Source organism: Phoxinus phoxinus (genome assembly GCF_949152265.1).
Source record: "Phoxinus phoxinus genome assembly, chromosome: 2".
Taxonomy (NCBI): Eukaryota; Metazoa; Chordata; class Actinopteri; order Cypriniformes; family Leuciscidae; genus Phoxinus; species Phoxinus phoxinus.
In genome coordinates this window covers 46,757,965-46,783,970 of record NC_136877.1, presented here as the reverse complement: position 1 = coordinate 46,783,970, position 26,006 = coordinate 46,757,965, and the positions used below count along the sequence as shown (strand labels likewise).

Genomic DNA, 26,006 nt, shown 5'->3' with positions numbered 1-26,006 from the left:
TAGTGCAGTCTAATCATCGTGTCTAAACGTAAACGTCAATAATGTAAAGATGTGTGTAGTTCTGCTTTCCATTCTCCCTTCTCATAATAAGACATAAACAACAGGTTGTTTCCTGGCAATGAGTTTGATTATTATGAGTCAGAAAATTAGCAAATCACAGTCTGCGTCTGATTCACAGTGTTTTACTTATTTAATTCGCTAAGCGATTTTAATGGATTAAACAAAGGAACATATGTACTTCACAATTGTTATGAACATTGAAATACTACTTGAATTCCTCAGTGAAGTGCTCTGGTAAAGTCCTAAATGTGGTAAATCGTTAATCACTTCTCGGGGTGAACACTTGATGTCGCTGTTGGTTAAGGTGTGGAAACTGCAACATGTTGGCGTTTGAGCAGCTTAGAAATGTAGTGATCTACAGGCCAAATGTGCATCCTCCTCTCAGCTACAATTTATCTTATGGTCATTCGTTTAAAAGTGAACTTTGATGGCATTATGTTCTTTCAGTCATCAATGAAAGTGCGTTTGTGTGGATTTTTTTTTTTTTGCTGCTTCATGGGTTTAAACCAAACAGTGTGATAGCCTATAGATTAGTGTTGAAGAAAACTGCACGACTAATCATAATATATATATATATATATATATATATATATATATATATATCAGAGTTAATCTACAGTACATTGGATACAGCAGCTATAGTTAAGTGCTACAAAATAACAGTTCTAGCAGGTCATTTAACTAAATGTATAGACTGAGGTATTAATTTTTGTGTTGTATTCAGTAACACCATGAGATTTTCTTGCCAAAGACCTTTTGGCAATAAACATAAAAACATCCGGTTTCTAAAAAAATTGCACAAAAATAATGATTGAAAAATGTATGACTGCAAATGCCTGGTGGCAGTTATCAAATGTTAGATGAGAAAAGTGTGTGGCTCATAACTGAGCAGGTAAAACGTAAACGGACACATCTTCATCTTCTAGGTGGCTGTGACTTATGTACCAATCAATTTTCCATATATTGCAACACAGTTTTAGAACATCACTTGTGTATATTTTCAGATAAGGTGGATTTGTGAGCTATGTGTTTAAGCAAACACGTATTCAAATGTACAAATAAAATGACACATATATGGCTAAATACTAAAATGGCTGTTTAAATAGAACATCTAAAGGTATCAGTACCTTACATTACACTTCCACTCTTTCCACTGGCAGAAAAATGATAATGTCATAATATGCACAATACATGTGATTTTGCAATAACACAACAGTGCACTTCTGAATCTTTGGTTAGGCCAGTCTTCACTGTTTAAATGTGTAAAATGAATCGGTGTCACTTGACACTATAATGCATGTGCATTTTAACATAAATATGCAGCATCTGATGGCTGTTGTTCTCTGCAACACTTGTCTACATAGAAAATGTATATAGCATGGTTACTTCATTTTACCCATTTTAACTGACAGATTACTCTCTTCCTGTGCTTATCAAACAACTTGTTACTTGTGGCTCTGGTCTAAGGTTGACAGGGGAATCATTAAAAATCTAAGGGTTCCCCTGTGCCAAGTGTTCAAGGGCATCGCCCTCACAGCGCATACAGTGATAGCCGAGGTCGGCGGTCACATCCCAGCAGCCCTGCTTTCGGTAGAAGTCAAGAGATGACTTGTTCCAGTCCAGCACAGTGAAATTCAGCTGAGTGCAACCAGCAGCCAGACCGAGCTGAGGGTGATCATAAACACAAACATGTCAACTTGTGCACAGTTAACAAACAGCTTTCTAAATCACAACAGATTCAACAGCTTCTTCTGACCGGCTGCACATGCTGTATTTATCTAGTGTAAATAAACTCCCCTCACCTGGGAAACTTTGGCCATCAGAGACTTGCCAATGCCTTTCCCTGGAAATACGCACAGAAATTCATTAATCGGTTTATGTTACATTCAAATAAACGAAAGCACGGTGTCGTTTCCTCACCTCTGAACTCTGGCATCACGTACAGATCCTCCATGTACACAGCCCGGCCTTTCCATGAGCTGTACGTGTAGAAGTACAGTGAGTAACCGACCTTGGTATGACCTGTAAAGAGAATCTTTTCTGTCAGCTTGATGGCTAAAATGCAAACATAAAAGTCAGAAACAACACTGTGAACTAACAATATCAAGTTGCAAAACATACTTAGTCATCACAATAGCAGTGATGTATTCCTTTATTGCTTTCCCCCTTCACATGAGAACATTTCGCTTGGTAATTCAATCGTTTCCTATTCTAACTTGCGATGCATCTACTGTCAGATTAAATACAGTTGCTGCTTCAACTTTCAACAAAAGTGTCTTTGCGATCTCTCCATTACACTGAGCCTCTTTTGTTATTCTGCAGTCAAATGCTCCGAACAAACATTATCCTCTGACGAGATCCAGGACCCCATTAAAATTAACTATACACTTTTTTTTCTACGCCTGGATCCTTCTGAAGTCTGTACAGAGACACAAACAAGCTGTTAAAACGGTTTAAAGTGCCAAGCGAAAGTTCTTTCACTCTTTCATAGTCCTGTTGTCGACAGACTCGAGTGTCAGGAAGTGAACGCGCATCTGAATACTGTATCTAGTGTTGACAGCGTCAGTGATTATAATGGTTTTGCTTTTGATGTGACGCGATGCTCACATCCAATGTAGGCAAATGCTAGCCGTTAACCAACTGAACGATAGTGGGCGTGGCCTATAGTGCGATGATGTATACGATCATCGATGTTGTGCTCTGGAGCCAATCATATGAAAAATATACACTATATTGCCAAAAGTTTTGGGACCCCTGACTTTACAATCACTTAAACTTTAATGTATACGATCAAAAGCTCTATCCCCACCTGTCTTTAGGCGAGTTTGTGGCGTAGCTAGCAGATTTTGATTTTTGGATCTGAGGGACCGGAGAGGTGAATGAAAATGAATTAGATCCGCAAGATAAGAAGGGGCCTTGCCATATAAGGCTCGATATGTTATGGCGAGAATTTTGAATTGGATCCTGTATGTTACAGGAAGCCAATGAAGGGAACAGAGTATTGGGGTGATGTGGGTGCGCCTATTTGATCGGGTGAGTAACCTAGCAGCTGAATTTTGAATGGATTGTAGTCGATGAAGAACGGATTTATTGAGGGAAGAAAAAAGTGAGTTACAATAATCAATACGGGATGAAATAAAAGCATGAATGAGCATCTCCAGTTCCGACTGAGAGACCACAGACCTCAATTTACTAATGTTACGTAAATGAAAAAAACAAGATTTGGTCAAGGTTTTAATGTGGGTTTCAAAAGATAAGGATTTATCAAATATAATCCCAAGGTTCCTTAGACAAGGCCGCACAGCAGATGCCAAAGGTCCAATGTCCTGTATAATCAGAGGTATAGCATTGTCTGGTGCTACAATTAAATCCTTATCTGGATTCAGCTGCAAAAAACTCTCGGCCATCCAGCTGTTTATGACGTCTATACAATCTAAAAGCCTCGAAAGTTTGGATGACTCATTTCGCCGGAAGGTAAAGTGAAGCTGAATGTCATCTGCGTAAAAATGATCGTATAATGATCTGACCCAGAGGCAACAAGTATAAAATAAACAATATTGGGCCCAACACAGAACCCTGTGGAACACCACAAAGCAAGGGTGATGAGGCAGAATTAAAACCACCAATAGATACGTCAAAACTTCTATCTGTAAGATATGAGCTAAACCAATCTAGTGCCACTCCTGACACGCCGACCCACTCACGCAATCTCATAATCATAATATTCTGATCCACAGTATCAAAGGCAGAACTCAGATCCAAAAGTACCAACACTGAACATAGGCCTGCATCCGATGCCACTTGAAGGTCGTTATTAACTCTCAGTAAAACGGTCTCAGTCGAGTGTCTCTTCCTAAATCCTGACTGAAATTTATCATACAATTCCAAGTTCTCTAATACAGCAGTGAGTTGATTAGCAACAACCTTCTCTAGAATTTTAGACAGCAATGGCAACTTTGAAATTGGCCGATAGTTCTTTAAAACAGCTGGATCCAAATTAGGCTTTTTTATTATAGGATGAATAGTGGCATGTTTAAAATAAGACGGAACACAGCCCGAGGCCAGTGAACAATTGATAATATCCACTATACTAGTACCAATTGCAGGGAGTACTTTTAAGAATAATGAAGATGGTATAATATCATGTGGACAAGAGGATATATTCATTTTATTAATCAAATTTAGCAAATCTGAGAGAGTGATTGGTTTAAAAGACTCAATGGTAATCGGCCTAGCTGAACGAATATCATCGACAATAAAGTGTGGTCCATGCAGAATATTTAATCTAATAGACTGCACCTTATCAATAAAAAAGGACATCAGTCTATCACAATCATTTTGAGGATCAATTGTTGTCACAGCTGCTGGGGGTGATACAATATTATGTATGGTATCAAATAATATCTTAGGGTTACGCTTAGAGGAGGAGATTAGATTAGAAAAATAGACAGCCCTGCATTTCGCAACTAAATCGTTAAAATCCTGCATAAGTTCCTTAAGATACAGGCGGTGCACTTCAAGCCCAGTTGATTTCCACATGCGTTCGATGGTACGGCACCTCCTCCTAAAACAACGCACTTCTTCCGTCATCCAAGGCGTGGTGTTACAGATGGGTTTTGTCTTTATCTTTAAAGGGGCCACTTCTTCCAAAACGGAAGAGCAGACATTATTAAAAGATTGCATTAAGATCTCAACATCGTTTTTACAACCCATCAACTTAAAATCACAGTCAAATCGAGAGCTAAATTGCTCAACAGTTGTTTGCGTAATAATGCGTGATTTTATCAGACGATTCTGACAAGGCGGGTCTGCAATAGTAGAAAGATTAAAAAAGATGCACTTATGGTCACTAATCGACATATCTTCACAACATAATGCATCAACATCCAAACCTAAAGTAAAAACCAGATCTAATGTATGACCACCAGTATGTGTGGGTACATGAACATGCTGCTTTAGATTATGTGAATCCGTAATACTAAGAAACTCTTTTGCAGCATGATTATCAGAAACTTCAGTGTGAAAATTAAAATCCCCAACCATTAATAATTTTTCAAAGTTAATAACGGATGACATGAAGTCCGTAAACTCTGATAAGAACTGCCCAGCAGGACCAGGCGGACGATAAATGAGGATGCAGTAGAACGGCTTTATCCGACCAATTCTCGTGATTTGAAGTTCAAAAGAGGAAAAAGTTTCCACGCTCACCAGTTGGCAGTGGTAGCTATCTCTCCATACCATGGCAAGACCTCCACCGCGGCCAGAAAGACGAGGGGATCCAATATAAGAGCAGCCAACAGGACACAACTCATTTAAATGAATAAATTCCGCGTTGCGTTGCCAAGTTTCTGTAAGTAATAGAAAGTCCAGATTTTGCCTTACAATCAGATCATTCAAGATATGCGCCTTATTCGTGACAGAACGGGCATTTAACAAGCACACATTCACAGAAGAAATGACTGAGTCTTCAGAAATGGCAGATGATGTGCACTCGATAGTCCTAAGCGCAGACAGTCCACGACGGGCCCAGACAAGGTGGGGAAGAGGTGGGTGTCTCTTCAGCAATCCACCGGACACATCTGGAAACACTGGCCGTAAATAGGATGCTCTTTCGGGGATCCAAGGCCAGGCAAAGCCCGGTTGGTAGAAAAGTAAAGGATTACAATCCACAAGCAGGCAGTCCGTCCAGTCAGCAAGGGAGTATTTCCATAAGCAGCGATTCTTAACCTGGAATCCTGCTCTGGTCCCTCGCCTCCTCCGTTTCCCACGCTTCTTGGGCAGGTACGCTGACTTTCTTCTCCCGTCACAGTGCAGCGTGAGATTGTGACCAGGTATGTACAAACGAACACAGGGTGGTAATGGAGGTGGATCATCGATACCCATACAACCGGTCATTTCAACTCTAATTCGCATTAGCAATTGCCGATCGTAAACCAAGGTTGCTGATACTTTTGTGGACAGGAATAGTGGCATTAAAAGGCATATTAAAATAAGTATCTGGGACGCGGCAAAGCCAAACACAGGCGCCATCGTCAACCGGTTGTCTAAACAGTGTCCATAAAATTGTCCAAAATGTCTTGGTATGCTGAAGCATTAAAGGGATAGTTCACCCAAAAATGAAAATTCTGTCATCATTTACTCACACTTAACAACTTGAGGGCGAGTAAATGATGACAAAATATTACGTTTGGGGTGAACTATCCCTTAAAGACTAAGACTTTCACTGACTAAGGGGCCAAGCCCAACCCTGAAAAACAACCCCTCCACCAAACTTTACACTTTGCACAATGCAGTCAGGCAAGTACCATTCTCTGTCGCAACCGCCAAACCCATACTCGTCCATCAGATTGATGACAGAGAAGCGTGATTCGTCACTCCAGAGAACACGTCTCCACTGCTCTAGAGTCCAGTGGCGGCGTGCTTTACACACTGCATCCGACGCTTTGCACTGCACTTGGTGATGTAAGGCTTGGATGCAGCTGCTTGGCCATGCAAACCCATTCCATGAAGCTCTCTACACACTGTTCTTGAGCTAATCTGAAGGCCACACGAAGCTTGGAGGTCTGTAGCTGTTGACTCTACAGAAAGTTGGCGACTTCTGCGCACTGTGCGCCTCAGCATGCGCTGACCCGCTCTGTGATTTTACGTGGCCTACCACTTTGTGGCTGAGTTGCTTCTTTTCCCAATTGCTTCCACTGTTATAATTAGGGCTGCACGATTAATCACAATGAAACCGCACGCGATTTGGCAAAGGCTGCGATTATTTTATGTGCAGCTTGTCAGTGCAGTGCAGCTGGTCGGTAGTAAATGCTGCTCCATCTGATCACCAGAGGGCGCTCTCACGCAGACACACTTAATATACCCCACAGCAGAAGGATAGCACATCATTCGAGGAAATCCCTATAGGCATCATTGCTGTAGCTAAATAAAGATTTAAACGCTTTGATTAAACATGACTAATAAACACACGACTGCCTTATTTTGTGTAAGAAGCCACATCATATCACAGAAACTGTCGATATGAAGTGAGTTTGGAGTAGGGGTGGGCTATATCTCGATATTTAAAATATATCGAGATATTTTTTAAACACGATATGGATTTTGACGTATATCGATATATTGTTTATTTAATTCTGATTTCGCCACTTTGCCTTCTCTGTGCTGTGCTAAAGGCGGCCGCCTAAGCAACACGCCTGCCCCCTAACAACATCGTCAAAACAATGTATATGAGCCATATCCGCCGTGTTACTCTGTCCTGTTTAGAGCTTAGATTCTCTGCCCGAGTCCGATACTTCCCGCCGCTATCCTCGGCTCTCGATCTAGAGACGTGCGGCGCGGGACTAGATTTGATGACAGAGTGTGAGCGCGGGCGGTAATGCACTCACTCGGTGTGTGCGGGCTGTGGGAGAATAAAACGATTAAATAGAAATATCTATGAATAAAACATAAAAACGAATAAATTGTTATTCATCTGTTGCAGAAAAGCAACAAGATCAACTAAAACAAAATAGACATGATTTACAGCCCAGAGTTTCTATTTGTAACATGTTTGCAGCGTTGAGCGATGTAGCCAATCACAGACATATGTGTTGATTTCTGGAACGCAATGGCCAATCAGAAGCATTTAAGATAGAAACTCCTCACCGCTCAAAACGGACTTTTTGTTCAGTGCTGAATTCTGCATGCTGGCAAATCCTCTGATTATAACAAACAAAGTGTAGACATTATGAAAGATTCATTGCGCATTCATCAATGATAATAACAGAGATGTATGAGATCGCGATGTCAGCTTTTTAGGAATTATTACACTTTGCTCGCATTCAGTCATGGCAAACCATGCACGCAGCCTGCTTGCTTATATGTTAAATTAACAGTGGTTTGTGAATGTTAATGCTTTAATAACAAATTTATTATTTTGTTTATTAAAAAAATTGTATCAGGAGCATTTATGCTGATGTGTATGGTGGCAACACGTAGGCTAACTTGAAGGTATTTCATAGAGGTACAAAAAAAAAGAAAAAAAAACATTTCTGACAAACCCCACCACCTTAACTAACACATTTTCTGCTGGAAATCCTACACTGCCTACCTTAAGTTGAGTCGTTTTATTTTTGAATGAAAAGGTAATATGTATTATTTCTTCCTTTATTTTACAGTTAAATTATTATTTTTGTATACAGGGATTTTTTTTTAAATGTCACAGAAGCACATTGTTCCATGAACTGCATACCTCTTTGCACTTCAAAAAAAAAAGGCTTTTATTTGGCATATTTGCTTTTGCAGTAGTTTTTGGGGGATATCGAGATATATATCGTATATCGAGATATAACAAAATATATCGAGATATATTTTTTTGCTCCATATCGCCCAGCGGAGTAAAAGCATGTTATTAAATGTTGTCTTTTGTTGGACAAGAGGTTGAAAAATGCTTATGTCTGGAAAGATGTTTGACGCGTGTTGCTTTTTCAAATGCACGTTATAAGTGACTCAAGCTCACAGTGCTTTCAAATGGAGCAGCGTTTACAGAGCTGTACATCAACGACGAGCTGCGCATAAAAAATAATCGCAGCCTTTGTGATTTCATAATTGTGATAATAAGCCAAATCGGTTTAAGTGCGATTTCATGTAGATTGCAATTAATTGTGCAGCCCCAGTTATTATAATACCACTAACAGTTGACCGTGGAATATTTAGTAGTGAGAAAATTTCACGAATGGACTTATTGCACAGGTGGAAACCTATCACGGTACACGCTTGAATTGATTTTATACAACTGTGACCATGGAAGTGATTGGACCACCTGAATTCAATGATTTGTCCCAATACTTTTGGCAATATAGTGTATTTCCCAGGTGTATGAGACATTTTTGGAGCTTTATTAAATAACGTCTTTGTTTATAATGAGGAGGATGTTTTAAGCCATGAAACTTACAATATGTTTTAATGGTACACAGACCTCTTATATGTATGTTGTGTCATGACCCCTTGTAGAAAATATATATGTGTAACTCTGGGGAGGTTAAAGCAACAGAGAATACAATGGCCAACAAGCGAATGTAACATCCATGCACTCAGGCTAGACATGACACACATGCCCAGATTAAATAACAAATGTGTATCCTAATGCAGAGCAACACAGAAGGACAGCAGTTTTTATCTGAAGTGTTATTAGGGTTGTTGTTGTGTATGGTTGGATTCTTTATTCTCACCATCTCTGGACTTAAAATGCTCTGGCACTTCAGCAATTATTCCATGGAAAAAAGGGTTTTTGGAGAATCCATCCTGCTCCAGATCTACAGTAAAAGTTGTATGATTGGTCCCAGCTCCAAACAATCCACAGTATGAATTATTCCAAACAAATCATTGTATTTGTATTGGAGAGATGTGACAATCATGCCTACCTCTTTGTGTAATCTTGATCTGGTCTGAAACTTTCTCATGCTCTGCCAGTTCCTAGTAAAAAGGATTCGACAATACATATTACTTGATGTTTTTGGCCAATTTTCACTATTCTTCTGACATCAGCAAAGTGCATAATTATTTGATATATTTATTAATAATGAGGCAGCCTACATTTACTCCATGACGTGACACTGGCCTGCTTATTGTAGCGGACACGATATGATCTGATTTTCATCATCATTAATATGACGCCATTCATATCCACCATTAAAAACGCACAAAAGTCGTGGCTGACAGGTGAAGGCTACTGCACGTTCCCGAGCATTTCTAATGCCGTCCTCCTCGCTCGACAAAGTGTCAGATTACAGTGTGACAAATGCATGTGGCTTACTGTAAACCTGCCATCAACACTGCTGCCGTTATACGCACGTTACACACTAAACAACGGAGTTTGGAGGGCAATGAAAGACTGCGCATGCTGTCGGTGACGCGGCAGATGAGTGTCCAATTCTTTTAAGTTCTAGAATCGTCAGAAATAGACGCACGCGACGCGTAGGCTGACACGCGGGCGCTTCGACTCACCAGAATCATCCGCGAGATATCCTTGCAGTCCTCGAGCGTGGCGGCCCGGATTGTGAAGTCCATCCTCTGTTCAACAATAATAATAACACTGAACAACAGAATCTGAGAGCCTAGCTGTCAACGTAGAATATTATGAAACGGAAGAGATGTGTTTATGTTGCTCAGACTCTCACGCGGCGCGGAGCTGCTGAAACAGCGCCATCTGCATGTACTTATATAATATAGTCCTGTCATCATCACTATTGTCCATTTATACAATTATTGTTGTAAATAAACCGTTAAATTATTAGACACTTATGATTAGAAATATCTAGATATATTCCCAGCTAGCAGGGAACGTTCTTAGAACTTTGGCTAACATTCCCTACAAGTTTGGTTAACGTTCTGAAGAAAACATTTGAATATAATGTTTAACGAATATTTTAAGGATGTTTTCTCATTTTAAAAAATGTTCCTATAACGTTAAATGTAAACTAAGATATAACATTTTAACTGCAACATTCAAAGGATGTTTTGGGAATATTTCTGAGGTAACAAGTTGTACAATGATCTCAATAAAACATTGCCCCAATGTTTCATGATAACAAAAGAAGAACATTCTCTCTGTCACATTAGGAAAATGTTTTGAGGATATCATTGAGAGATGAGATGTTCAATGTTCTTTATAACACGTTCTTCTAATGTGACGAGTTAACACAATTAGAACATTCTACTTGGAACATTTTGAGCATATTTTGGGAATGTTGTTAAAGTTAAAGTTTGTACAATGGTCTCAATATAACATTGTCCCAATGTTTCATGATAACAAAAGAAGAACATTTTACTTGCAACATTTTGAGCATATTTTGGGAATGTTATTAAAGTTAAAGTTTGTACAATGATCTCAATATAACATTGTCCCAATGTTTCATGATAACAAAAGAAGAACATTTTACTTGCAACATTTTGAGCATATTTTGGGAATGTTGTTAAAGTTAAAGTTTGTACAATGATCTCAATATAACATTGTCCCAATGTTTCATGATAACAAAAGAAGAACGTTCTCTCTGTCACATTAGTAATATGTTTTGAGGATATCATTGAGAGATGAGATGTTGAATGTTCTTTATAAAACGTTCTTCTAATGTGACGAGTTAACACAATTAGAACATTTCAAATGTAACATTTTGAGGATGTTTTGAGGATGTTGTTAAAGTTAAAGTTTGTACAATGATCTCAATATAACATTGTCCCAATGTTTCATGATAACAAAAGAAGAACGTTCTCTCTGTCACATTAGGAAAATGTTTTGAGGATATCATTGAGAGATGAGATGTTGAATGTTCTTTATAACACGTTCTTCTAATGTGACGAGTTAACACAATTAGAACATTCTACTTGGAACATTTTGAGCATATTTTGGGAATGTTGTTAAAGTTAAAGTTTGTACAATGGTCTCAATATAACATTGTCCCAATGTTTCATGATAACAAAAGAAGAACATTTTACTTGCAACATTTTGAGCATATTTTGGGAATGTTGTTAAAGTTAAAGTTTGTACAATGATCTCAATATAACATTGTCCCAATGTTTCATGATAACAAAATAAGAACATTTTACTTGGAACATTTTGAGCATATTTTGGAAATGTTATTAAAGTTAAAGTTTGTACAATGGTCTCAATATAACATTGTCCCAATGTTTCATGATAACAAAAGAAGAACATTTTACTTGCAACATTTTGAGCATATTTTGGGAATGTTATTAAAGTTAAAGTTTGTACAATGATCTCAATATAACATTGTCCCAATGTTTCATGATAACAAAAGAAGAACATTTTACTTGCAACATTTTGAGCATATTTTGGGAATGTTGTTAAAGTTAAAGTTTGTACAATGATCTCAATATAACATTGTCCCAATGTTTCATGATAACAAAATAAGAACATTTTACTTGGAACATTTTGAGCATATTTTGGAAATGTTATTAAAGTTAAAGTTTGTACAATGGTCTCAATATAATATTGTCCCAATGTTTCATGATAACAAAAGAAGAACATTTTACTTGGAACATTTTGAGTATATTTTGGGAATGTTGTTAAAGTTAAAGTTTGTACAATGATCTCAATATAATATTGTCCCAATGTTTCATAAAAACAAAAGAAGAACATTCTCTCTGTCACATTAGGAAAATGTTTTGAGGATATCATTGAGAGATGAGATGTTGAATGTTCTTTATAAAACGTTCTTCTAATGTGACGAGTTAACACAATTAGAACATTTCAAATGTAACATTTTGAGGATGTTTTGAGGATGTTGTTGAGATAACAGATTATATAATATTCTCAGTAAAACATTGGCACAATGTTCCATAATAACATAGGAGGAACATTATCAAATCAACGTTTGTAAAATGTTTTGAGGATATCACTGAGACCTGAGATGATGAGTGTTTTTTATAAAACGTTCTTGTAATGCGACTTGTTAACAAAACTAGAACATTTTAAATGTAACATTTAGTAATTAAACTACACAATTATTGTTAAATTGAGCTTGCTGGTCAGACAGCAGGCCAACGGGGTTCACGATGGAACATATGGTGCTTTTAAGTCCTCCAATTTTTTTTTACAATTTTTTTTAATGTTTTAAATTAATGAAGCCACTGTAAACATTATCATCACATATTATATTGTTATATTATAATGCTATCATATTTTGTGCAAGCATTAGCTTACTTCATTGTCACTGCTGAATATCTAAGTATAGTGGTATCCCACAATGTTTCTCTCTGACACACCCCTAACTCTTCAAGATCGGGGTTAAAGAAAATCCTGAGCTTCCTCATATTCTCATCATTGTGTTGGCGTTCAACTTGTAAATACGATCTTTATGACATGACTTGAATGCACCAATAGCTCTAGCTTAATTAGGGACAATCCATACAAACACTCTTTGCTAAAATACATTAGACTGTCACAGAGAGAAGTTATTCATCATGCATCAACGCTAAAGGCCTAACCACTGCAGTCAACACCTTGGAGTCTATCTATGCTGTTAATTTCTAACCCAGACCCGGTTTCACAGAGTTTAGATTAAGCCAGGATTAGGCCTTAGTGCATTTAATTAGCTTTTAAAAATGTGCCTTAGAAAGAAAAAAATAAACATTACTGGTGTGCATCTTGACAATGGCACTGACACATTTGAATATATGTCAGTGCAAGTTGCTTTCAGGTAAAACAGCTCAAACGTGCATTTTAGTCTGGACTAGGCTTAAACCTTGCCTGTGAAACCCAGGGTGTATGTTGCAACTTGTATAGAATTATGCCAATGTTAGCAAAGTGTTGCGTTGGACAGAGGATTAACCCTAAACCAACAGGTTGTGTAACAGTGCCACACAGGGTGAAAAGCAAGTTGACATTATTAGGCATAAGAGTGTTTCTAAGGAAAGGTCAATATTTTGTTAAAGTGCAAAAGGATCATTATGGGTCACTCTAATGTCACCATGATACCAATCCATTAGTTTTTCATGTGGGTAGGTATACCGAATTGTATATGAATAGCCTACATATGCAATGTTTACTTTGCTCTGTTTAATATATAATATGTTTGCTCTTTTAAATTGCTGTTTGGCAGAGCAGTGGTAAATATATGTTGTTATATATGGTATATATTATTTATGTTATTTATTATTATTTTAATGTTATTTGTATGTTATTGTAATTTTTTTTATCATGCACTGCAATGAAGACACCATTTAACCAATTGATTAAATATAAAAGCCAGCTTACAAATACAACTAAATAAATAGCACGTGTACATTTTTTTCATATTCTTTCTTTTAAAACATGTAATCTTTTCCTGTAATTGCAATGTTACCACATTATTGGCTGTCTCTTCGAGTTGTTTTGAGCATGATTGGTTATTCAGACTGTCATCCAGGAATCTGGCCAATGACAGCTATGCGCGCCTTTTACAGGTCAAGTTTGAATATTCGTCTGTTGGAGTGAGTGAGCGAGCGAGTGAGTGTGTGTGTGTGTGTGTGCTGCTCGGGATCTTCAGTAGGCCTCCTTCGGTTCTGTGGCTTTTACATTGTTTAAAACATGGATTATTTTGCATCGTGCGGTTACATTTGTATTTTGAGCGAGTTGCGGGATGTAAATGGACAACGAATTTTAACAACGTGTGTAACGGACATATTGCAATGCAATCTGCGGAAGGTAAATAACTTTATTTTATATAAAAATACATTCTGCTATCAAAATATAGTGTGTTAAATTGAGAATCTAATGTTAAATGCGATTAGAGCAATATCGATATTATGTCAATTTTTCAGGCTATGTGTTGTCAGCTAACTTAGTTTTTGATAAAATAAATAAAATAAAACTCAGCATAGGAGCTTTGCAATGAGTGAACTGAGAACATTGTGTCTTTATACAGAGAGGAACTCGAACCACATGCAGACGTTAGGCTTTTGAATATTGTTGATCGCGGGATATCGGCCTAACGTTACCGATCCGTCAAAATGATGTGTCATCATAATATGTTTTGAGCTGGTGAGTAAAATTTTGCACGCTTTTGCAAATGTCTCTTTTAGTAAGTAAATACAAATAGCTAATAATATTGCTGTATGTCTGTGTTTCCCTCATATCCAGGAATTTTGAGAATAAATATTATCCAGCCACACAATCTTCAGTTGGTGAGTATTGTCATAGTAAAATACACGTGAAATAGAGGCAGAACATATAAACTATGCTCAAAGGCACACTGGTCCAAACCCTCCAGACAGTATTTTACCTGTCTTCTTGATATGAGTTTACGGGCCTAGCTGACCCAAACATAAATGTCCTTTCAAAATGAAATTATTTTCAAACCTGTATGACTTACTTCTGTGAAACACAAGAATGTTGGGAATAAAACAACACTGGAACCCAAAACATTGGAACACATTTTATAAAAATAAAAAAATAAAAAGTGAATGCATTTCTCAAGATATCTTAATTAAGGTTATACAAAATAAATTCATACAGTTTTGGAACATCATGGAGTAGCCTTAAATAACGAGAGAACTCTATTTTTTGGATGAGCTGTTCTTTTTAGGACATGTTCCTAGGGTCCTTTGCTAAATTAACCATGGTTTTTATTATAGTAAAAGTGTAGTAACCATGTTTTTATGGTGGATTGATTACAATAATTTATTACCATTTAGTTAGTGTAGCAAAACCATGGTTAATGTTAGTAAGGGTTCTCCAGATATAACACTTAAGGAACACATAAAAAATGGTCCTGTGACCCAGATCAATAGTCTGTTAACACACATTAACACACTTTTTACATTTTCTTAAGATCAAGCATTGGAACAATGTTTACGGAGCAGAACAGGCACCAACAAGAAACAAGTACATCACTAGTAAGTATCCACTGCAGTTTATAAAACCGTAGTCAATTTTAAAGGCACAATGCACTCCAAAATATAAATGATCTCTTTTTTTCTCCCTCGTGCCATCCCAGATGTATATCTGACTTTCTTTCCACGGAGATTTTTAGAAAAATTATCATTAAAGAGAATCATATAAAGAGAAATGTGGGAGGAGCTTGAATTTATTGCCTAGCCCTGTTAGTTTGAACCGCGAGAGCCGTCAAAGCTTATGCTACTCCTACGTCGTACATTGACAAGAGTTACTCTTTGGGCGTAATTTGACTTGCATATGGCTGTCTGCCGGAAGCTAGTTATTTAAGTTGATAAAGTTATATGGTAGGGCTGGGGAAATGAACGCGTTAATTTTAGATGCTTAACGCGTTTAAAAAAATAACGCAATTAACGCAGCACTCGTTTTAATGACTTCCTGTTGCGGAAAAGGCTGAAAATATGCCATCTCGCCCCTCCGTGTTCGGAGATCAGGTTTCATTCTCGCGCAGCTTTCATGAGCGGGTCTTTTCCGCGCCGCGCTCTCCATTCCGTGTGTGTGTGTCGCACTGACACACACACAATGTTGTGTCACACAACATTGAGCTCTTTGCTCAATGTTCTGCTCCGTGTTTGCGCTGCGCGTTCTGCTCTGTCGTTAATGGCCCAAACACTCCAATCATGTACCGATCACGCACTGGAAAAGCAAAGTCAAATAACGTGAAATTTCTCAGTAGTAGTCTTCTGTGAAATAGCCCTACTGAGCTGGTATAGTCATGCTGGCAACAATGGTAAAATTACCTGCTCTGATTACATGCTCTTGTAATAATAGCTTTGTAGGACTATGTTTTCAGCCCTAAAATATGGATATGTTTCTTACACGAACGCATCACTTCGCTTCACCTTTCGCCTTGATTAACCTACCAGAGATGTGTGGAGTGCTTTTATCATGGATGGATGCATTTTTATGGACTTATCAAAAAAATCCCACAGGGAGCTACAGAATAAGAAATCTTTAAAGTCCACTTTTTTACTGTCTGTTTCCATCAGTAAAATTACAGGGTTTTTTTCTCTTTTTTTTCTCAGAATTGTGAGGCAGGAACATACAATTGCAAGAAAATATCAGAATTGTGAGCTGGCTTTTTTACTCCCCTCAGAATTCACCCTTCGAGGGAGTTTGATTGACAGGTATTTATTTTTTACATTCTATTTTTACAAAAAAATCTTTTTTTACAAAAATTACATCCGCAATGTATTTTTCATTGCATGACAACATGATGTGTGGCGTGAGAGCGCCATGGCTTGTTGGACATAGCAACAGTAACTAAACGGCAAATTGCAAGTTTTGCAAATTGCATTAACCATGGCTGTCTTTTAATTATCACTGGACTACTTCGCTCTCGCATCTCCCAAAAGTTATTTTTTGTTTTGTTTTCTTGATTCCATTTTAATGGTTTAATTAAATTGCTATAACCAATTATTTAAAATGTGATGATTTAAGCAAAACTTTCTTCAAAGGTTAAACCAAACTTTTATTTTGACGGATTGCCGTGTAGACCTTTGAGTCTCTCTGTGTTTTATGATATGATGATCGTTTTTCTCAAATGAAGCTAAAATGCTGCTGAAGTGACTCTCAGAGCGGCTGTATTGATGAAGTGCATTAATGTCCTCATATAGGCTAAAAACATTGCAAGCGTCATGCGTGCCTCAGTGTGTGTGTGGTAAATGAAACAGCGCGTCTGTGCCATTCATTCACAGAGACACAGAACATGCACGATTCCTATTTAAATGGTCTCAGTGTTTCCGCTACATTCATTCTGCCGTGGTGGGCCGCCACACCAAAAATCCTCCCGCCACGGCTGCAGCTTCTCAGTGAGCTCCGATATTGTGCATACTATTGTGTTATTGTTAAGCCCCACTAAAGGCATAAACAACATTGTAAAGCACCATAAAGTTTTCGTGCACTATATTCCAAGACTTCTAAAGTCATTCGATAGCATAATGTGAGGTAAAAAATAATATTGAAGTCGTTAAGTTAAAGTTAATGAAAACTCATCTCTCCTCAGTCATTCTCCATTCAGAACTCAAACATCGCGTCACCTTCGGTTACGAGTAACACGATGACACTCTCCAAGATCAATGTTCACATTATTATACTTTATTTGTAGATAAAGGTCTATGGTTTGCATAAAATTACTTTATCTTACTGTTACTGGAGTTTATTGCGTTAGTTCTGTTAGATTACAGCACTGAGCACTCTGAATTCGAATTGTTCTTCATGCGCACTGTAACTGAAATTTAAAACTGTTAAAAGAAAAGGCTAAATAAACGGTTGCATAGATATAATACAGTAAGCATCAAATATCTCTTCGCTTTGTGCTTTTAAATAAAGTGTGCCAGTCAGAGAGACTGGTAGTTGTGAAACAGTATTTCGTGTGTTGTCTGTGTACTCTGCTAACACTTTTCAATGCGAAGCGCTGCACGCTGTGACTTCGAGTTGCTTCAAGTGCATCATTCGGCGCACGGGATGCGCATAATCGCATTGCCGCTGTAAATTGGAACCTTTCATATTATAACTAGAAAAACAATTTTTCGATTAATCGTTTTTTAAATTGTGGTTAATTCAATATCGATTCTCAAAGGCTATGAATCGATTTTTTTCCCCCATATTTATTTATATATCACCCAAAAGCCAGTATTAGTTTTCCTACACTTCATAGGCTTGCAGCCTCCATGTTATTCTAATGCAGTGAGATTTTATGTTTGTTTTATCTTAAACATAAAATAACCTGATCCTGTTTGATCAAGGCATGAGACTGTTCTGACTTTTTCAATAATCAATTTTTCATCTTGCATCAAATCCTGTCTATTCATTGTATGCATTTGATATATGCTGTTTTAATGTACCCAAGTGTACCTAAAATAATAAGAGTTTAATATACTGGCTCTTAATTTCTTTTTATTAATTAACCACTCGTAAACTTATGTTCACTGTTCTTTTTTATAAATATAGGTTTTGTGTTAAATCTACAGTATATTCATTGAGTGGAATCGAGAATCGAAATTGAATCGAATTGAGAGCTTGCAAATTGAAATCGAATCGGAACATCTGAATCGATACCCATCCCTAATTATAATACTTAGGGGAGGTTTAAACACCTGGGGCAAGGGGGCGTGGCCCATGGAAATATCACGCATGGGTGACGCCCCCTCCCCCTGGGGAAATGGGCCTGCCACCACAGCTGGCAAAAATCCTAGAGGAAACACTGGGTCTTTATGCGGTTTAATATTGACAGACACTGGTCTATATCGCAATTTTATTTAAGTTTACTGACCTACTTTTCATCTAAAGGTGTAACTAAGTAACCACCGGAAGTGAGTGCACTGCTTGGCGATTTTGAATGTTCCAAAATCAGGAAATGAGATAAGGGCCTATTGGACTTGATAACTTGCAATTGTACCTTTATATCTCACAATTCTGAGAAAAGACAGCAAAAAAAAAAGAAGCCAGAATTGCTTTTTTTTCTCAGGTTTTACTAATTTATCCTGTGATTCTGACTTTCAAACAGCCAATTGTGAGTTTATCTCGCACTTCTGAGAAAAAAAAGTTTGAATTGTGAGTCGCAATTACCTTTAAAAAAAATTGTATTCCATGCCGGAAACAAGCTTTCATATGAACAGACAGTAGCTCACATTTAACGTGCAGATTGTGCGATACCACAGTTCATTCAATAGGGGTCAAGCAGAGAAGCTACCAAACACCTCCACGTTTTCCTTATTTAAATACAGTTACTCGAGTAGTGTAATTCGACCTAGGACAGTGACGCAAAACAAAACGTTGCGTTTTTCTAAGCGTGTACTGCGCCAAGTCGAAGTGCTCCCAAGCACTTGCTATGGTATTCCGCCATACAATATAGTTATCCACTTTACACGCTTAGAAAAGCGCAACGTTTTGTTTTGCGTCACCGTCCTAGGTTGAATTACACTACTCGAGTAACTGTATTTAAATAGGGAAAACGTGGAGGTGTTTGGTAGCTTCTCTGCTTGGCCCCTATTGAATGAACTGTGGTATCGAAGTGTCGCGGCGCGCCAGAGCGATTAAGTGCACGCACTGAGACGAGAGAGGTATGTATCAACTCGTCTTAGTTAAGGGAATAACATAGTTTAATATGAAAAAACGGTCAATATTAAAGTCAATATTGCTTGTGTTCTTAATATGTAATATGTATTTGTATTATTTCTGTTTACACTGTTGCATGATCTTTTATAGGCTATGAGGAAAAACTCTACCATGCACACAGAGAAAGGAGCTCAATTCTGCTAACTGGGAGAGCAGCTGAAAAACAAGAAGAGAAGAACAGTAGAACACCTATTAATGCAGATGACTCTATTATTTTTCTGCAAGAACCAGCAAAGACTGATGATGAGCGCTCTGAGCAACAAGCAGTCAAGACGTGTGATTGCACATTGGACTTTACGGAGTTCTTCATGTAATGTTGGGCATCTACTGTACGCAGAACTTCTAATAATTTATGTGGATGCCATTCATAAACCTGTTAGATTTTTGTGTTTTATTTTTGAGATTAATAAAATTGTATGTTTTAACAATGTTATTGCTAAGCATTTTTTATGTTTAAGAGAACATTTTGGGAACAAAAGTAAAACTTCCCACTAAAAACTTTACAAGAATGTTAAGTAGTATTTTTAGGAGTATTTTTAGAGAATGTTATCCTAACTTTTAGAAGAACATTCTAAGAATAAAAATAAAACTTCCTGCTAAAAACTTTATGAGAATGTAAAGGGATAATGTTCTAAAAATGTTATGATTAAACCTTTATAGAAGGTCATCACAAAACATTTTTATGGTGTTCTTAGAGAATGTTATCCCACCTTTTAGGAGAACATTCTGGAAACTTTAATAAAACTACTCAATGAAAATGTTATAAGAACATTAGGGAATAATGTTCCAACAATGTTATCATTAAACATTTTTAGGGTGTTCTTAGAGAATGTTATCCTACCTTTTAGGAGAACATTCTGGGAACTTAAATAAAACTACCCGCTAAAAATGTTATAAGAACATTAGGGAATAATGTTCCAACAATGTTATCATTAAACATTTTTATAATGTTTTTAAAGAATGTTTTCCTACCTTTTAGGAGAACATTCTGGGAACTTAAATAAAACTACCCGCTAAAAATGTTATAAGAACATTAGGGAATAATGTTCCAACAATGTTATCATTAAACATTTTTAGAATGTTTTTAGAGAATGTTTTCCTACCTTTTACAAGAACATTCTGGGAACTTAAATAAAACTACCCGCTAAAAATGTTATAAGAACATTAGGGAATAATGTTCCAACAATGTTATCATTAAACATTTTTATAATGTTTTTAAAGAATGTTTTCCTACCTTTTAGGAGAACATTCTGGGAACTTAAATAAAACTACCCGCTAAAAATGTTATAAGAACATTAGGGAATAATGTTCCAACAATGTTATCATTAAACATTTTTATAATGTTTTTTAAGAATGTTTTCCTACCTTTTAGGAGAACATTCTGGGAACTTAAATAAAACTACCCGCTAAAAATGTTATAAGAACATTAGGGAATAATGTTCCAACAATGTTATCATTAAACATTTTTAGAATGTTTTTAGAGAATGTTTTCCTACCTTTTACAAGAACATTCTGGGAACTAAAATAAAACTACCCGCTGAAAACATTATTATAACATTTCAAGATAATGTTCTCAGAACAGTTTTAGAACAAAAAAATTCTAGCTGGGTTGCTTGAAGGATTGTTCCACAGAAACATTGGAGCCAAAGCTGACTCATGACAGCTGATTTAAAGTCCCCACTTTTAGTATGATATCCTTAGCCAACTGTTATCTATAAGCGAGTGTGCTCCAAAATAATGACAGAATTCGCTTTAAGAAGATATAAGCATTCAAAACTTAAGTCTCTCATTCTCAAAATCAATGATTTGTATGGCATCACTCTGCACTTCAGATTCTCATCAGATTTTCTGTCCAATCAAATGCTCTCTAGAACCTGAATCTCCGCCCCCTACATTATAAATAGACGCTGAAGCTGTGGCTAAATTCTGTCACTTGTTCACACATTTACTATTTTCTATATGGTGAATGGCACATATAGGCCGTAATATAGGGAGTCTGGTTTCTCGTTAATGTCACGTGAACCGCCACAGATCCGGTCCAGAGACACGATAGCGCAGAGCGGATCATACGTGCCACAAAACCATATCGGACCCATTTGAATTCTGCACAGAATGCTACATTTTAAAGCCATATGGAGGAGATTAGGAGGAAACGTCTGCTTTACTGAGCTCATTAGCTGTGGTCGAGCTGTGATATAAACTAAACACTATAATGGCTATGTTTTTTTAAAGGGGTGAAGTTGTTTGATATGTCCCGCCCTCTCTTCCTGTTTCAGTGGAAATTACGTCAACACACTCAATAATGCTGCGTGTTTCGAGGCACTTCAGTGGGCCTTTAAAGGAGAACTCCGGTCAATTTTAACATTGAGCTCAATTTTTAGTAAATTTGGAGTGCTGTCAATGCAGAGAACAACGACAAAAATCGGTGTTGCCACACCGTGTTATCCTATTTAAAAAATGTGCACCCTATTGACTTGAATGGGGCAAATTTTAAACCTGCTTGTATTTCTCTTATCATCCTTGATGTGTCATTACAAGTGCCCAGCCATGTTGAGTGATTCCTTCAGAGTGAACACGGTGAATCTGACTGCATTAGATGTGAAAGATATGAACAAAAATGATGTTAATTCAACAAGCGCACAGACCTGTATTTAGTTCCTGTTTTCGGTCGAACTCCACAGTAGTCGATTGTCGAGTTCACACGCGTGATCATAGGTAACTAAACCTATGCGCGTGAACTCGACAATCGACTACTGTGGTACTGTGTAATATCACTGTTTACTGTGGTTTAATGATTAACTTGTGCTGATGTAGTGACCAAACTATTTCTACCTCACACATTCTTTCATGAATCATTCAAATATGACACATATTCAACCAATATAAAGCTGGAATAACCTTGAACAAAACATAAGGAAAGGAGAACATTTTTTTTTTTTTTTTTACAAAAGTCTTCCAAATGTACACCAGTTGGCCAACATTCATTAAGATAGACTTGGTGACCTATTGATTATTTCAAATACATTATATCTGATGCAACTATCAGAAACTGTAATGCATGTAAACTCAAATGCCTTTCATTCTCAGGTTATTTATTACCCTATACTGTAAATAAAGTATAGACTATGTATTACGTGACTGAACAGTTTAGCCTATATAACAACATAAATATATCTATAAAATATCCCAAAGTGAATCATATTGACTTTTACAAGCATATTCTAAATGCAGAGTTATATTGCATATAACCAGCTCATAATATGATAATAGCTTTCCTTGAGCTTTTTCATTCATTATTATGTATTAGCTCATTAAATTTAAGGCCTGCAATCAATAGGACCACACATCCCACACCACAAAGTCGCTGTTCAACTCAGGGGTGTAAACTGTATTTTCAGAGTTTGTATATGCTGCTAAATATAGATTCGTTGGCTCATGCATTACTTAGACAGGGTGGGGATGCTTTCATTTGAACAGTTATATTCCGATTTCGCTCTCAGAAACTGGCCTCGTGCCACTCAAAACAGGTCCAGTCAGTGTTGAAGTAATGGGCGCTGCTGACTGAACCGTTGTCTGAGGCTGACTAACGCAAGCGAGGGGAAAAGCTGCCGTTTTCCATCAGCGACTCATGGTCTTCAGATGATGACGTCGTGAATGATCCGACCGCATGACTGCGCGCGCTTCTGTCCAGTCGGGATGAGCGCGCGTGGGTTTCTGATATAAGCTAAGTAAATAGACATTTCTGTTTCCGTCAGAAATACATATAGCCCATTTTTTTCTGAAAATGTTGCTATATTGTCTGGTAGCCTATTCTAAGATTTTTCTATTCTAATAGCCTACTCAACTCAATGATATTCTGTAGTATATTAGCCTACATATAGAGATACACCACTGGATGAGCAAATGGGATGATGACAAATTGTGTAGGCTATAGCCTATACTTAGCATGCATATATATATATATGTAGGCTATATATATATGTGTGAGTCATTCTAGAATTGGGGGTACACCGTACATGTCGAGACTCCCAGAAAAACCTTATATAAAAAAATATATATATAAAAAAAACGTAGCCTATTTGAATCAGTTTTGAATAATAACACAAATTATATTAAACTATCACTAAAAATAATGCTTTATGTTTAGGAATGATTTTTAATGAGAAATATTAACTAAAAAAGACTCCCACTCCATCTATTAAGACTGTCTCTGCCTCCTGATGCATACATTCAACTTGAATTATCATGAAATAATTAAGTCTAATTTTTTAATATTTTTTGAGTTTACTCTATTAAGTTATATAAACAATTGCATAATATATATTTTCTGTATTATTTGTGATTTAATTAATAAAAAAATGATTTTGTGTCTGTCCCTAGACTCCCTACTTTCTGGTCAACTCTGTTACCTCTGTTATATTAGTTATTAAAAAATAACTAATAGCATTTGTAGAAGAAGCATGTGACTTGCACCAAGTGATGTCACTTCCTCTGGCGGGTAACTCTGGAAAGCAGTGAGGCATGTCATTATTTTTCTCTAATTAATTTGTACAAAATGTTTAGGATACACCAATAGTAGATTCATTATTTGTCAAATCTGTTATTGTGATATTGCAGTGAATCTCTCAGTCACTTTTTTAAAAACGATTAGGCCTATATGGCGAAAGGTTAGCATTTTGAGCTAAAGCACATGTCAACTCTGTTATTTGTTAACTGTATATATTTGATTAGTCTATAACAGAGTTGACAGGCTTTTTCTGTTAGTACATTGATGTTCAGTATTAATATTTTAAATCTTACAAGTTTAAGATCAGCTAATATAGAAAATGTTGAATTTAAAGTGCATTCTATGAAAAAAAAAAAGTGACACAAAAAAAAAAAATCCTATTTTTTGTTTTCTTTCTCTACTTGAAATGTACCCGCAATTCTGGAATGACCCATATATATATATATATATATATATATATATATATATATATATATATATATATATATATATATATATATATATGGCATGACCAGTATATATATAGCCTATATATAAATAGCTAAATTGCTTTTAAAATGATGGTATTCTGCCATGTTTCTCACTGACATGCCCCCTAACTCCTAAAGATCAGGGTTCAAATGAAATCCTGAGCTTCCCACTAGTATTTATGACTTTGTCGTGGCATTCATGTGCGTTCAACTCGTAAATACGATATTCTTGTGTATAGTTGAAGTCTTTAGTACGGAGCCCCTAAAGAGACATGGTGAAAAAGAAGAAAAAATTAGATGGGAAGAAAAATCTCTTGCAAATGTGTTGTGTTCCCCGAGAAACTGCGTTCACTTGGAAAGAACACAAAAGTTTTGTGAGCAAACGCAAAAACATTGACTTATTATTTTTCCTCCCATCTCATATTTTTTTCCACCACCACGTCCCCTTTGGAGCTCCGTATTTAGGAACTAACGTGCAACTTATGTAAAAAAAACAAAAACTAGCTTCAAAATACACACTTGTGGTATAACTTGTGGTGTAATTAATAAACAAAATATTAAATTCTCTTCAAGTAATGTTAACCACAGACCTATCATTTCCTCATAAATCCATAGTAAATTTCAGAAAGTTATGGTTAGGATTTAAAAAAAAAAACAGTGGAAAAAGTTCATTCTCTTCTGGGTTTTAGGACTACAAACTGAACATCTCATATATATTATGAGATACATATATATATATATATATATATATTATGTGTATAAATATATATATTATGTTTCACAAACTGAACATCTCAGTTTGTGCCCGAAATGCCAAGGACATCACTGACTGTAAAGAGGACCTGGGATCAACAGATGTACGAAAATGTTGAATGTGTGGCGACATGAAAGAGCAAACGCAACTTTTTCCTTTACGCCACATGGTGCCCAGGCATATAGGCTCATTAGCTACCAGTACAGCGCCAAGAACCATTATATAATTGACATTAACACTTCTAACTACAGCGCTTAGAAAACTCATGCATTCATGGAAAAATAACGGCCCTGACGTCACAACCAGTAGCCCAAGTCCTTTTATACACACCTCATAAAGAGCACCAGATGGAAGAACAGAGGCACAGTCACTCTTCACATAGGATGCAAGAACCTTTATGTTGAATGCGATTGATCCAAACAGTGAAAGACATTTAGCTGTATTTAACAGTCAGTGCAAACAAAATGTAAACAGTGCACAAATAACAATCTACACCCAAAATAACACAATCTGAAGGTCTGCTCGCAGCCTATACTATATAATGCATTCTCCTCTTGATCTTGTGCTGGCAGGAAACCGTCTTCCTTTCCTGTTTAGTCTGTGACGTGATGACATTCTTTTACTGCTACTATAGTATCTTTTTTGGGCTGCTTTCATTAGTTTAAATGT

The 26,006-nt window shown here is 36.8% G+C and overlaps 1 protein-coding gene and 1 long non-coding RNA gene across 2 annotated transcripts in view; one reads left to right on the top strand and one right to left on the bottom strand.

Moving 5' to 3' along the window:
* Positions 1-1,139: 1,139 nt before the first annotated feature.
* The window catches only part of sat2a.1 (spermidine/spermine N1-acetyltransferase family member 2a, tandem duplicate 1), a 32,379-nt gene continuing 7,512 nt past the window's right edge, over positions 1,140-26,006 (bottom strand). The window contains exons 2-7 of the mRNA XM_079585589.1: positions 10,045-10,108; positions 9,462-9,513; positions 9,270-9,353; positions 1,981-2,082; positions 1,863-1,903; positions 1,140-1,725 (exon numbers count right to left, since the gene is read on the bottom strand). Of these exons, the coding sequence (XP_079441715.1) occupies positions 1,552-1,725; positions 1,863-1,903; positions 1,981-2,082; positions 9,270-9,353; positions 9,462-9,513; positions 10,045-10,108 (517 nt within the window). The 3' untranslated portion in view covers positions 1,140-1,551. The remainder of the gene's footprint in view (positions 1,726-1,862; positions 1,904-1,980; positions 2,083-9,269; positions 9,354-9,461; positions 9,514-10,044; positions 10,109-26,006) is intronic.
* On the top strand, positions 13,884-15,430 carry LOC306991402. Its single transcript, XR_013796079.1, has 4 exons — positions 13,884-14,239; positions 14,460-14,575; positions 14,675-14,718; positions 15,366-15,430. It is a non-coding gene; the product is annotated as an uncharacterized lncRNA (long non-coding RNA).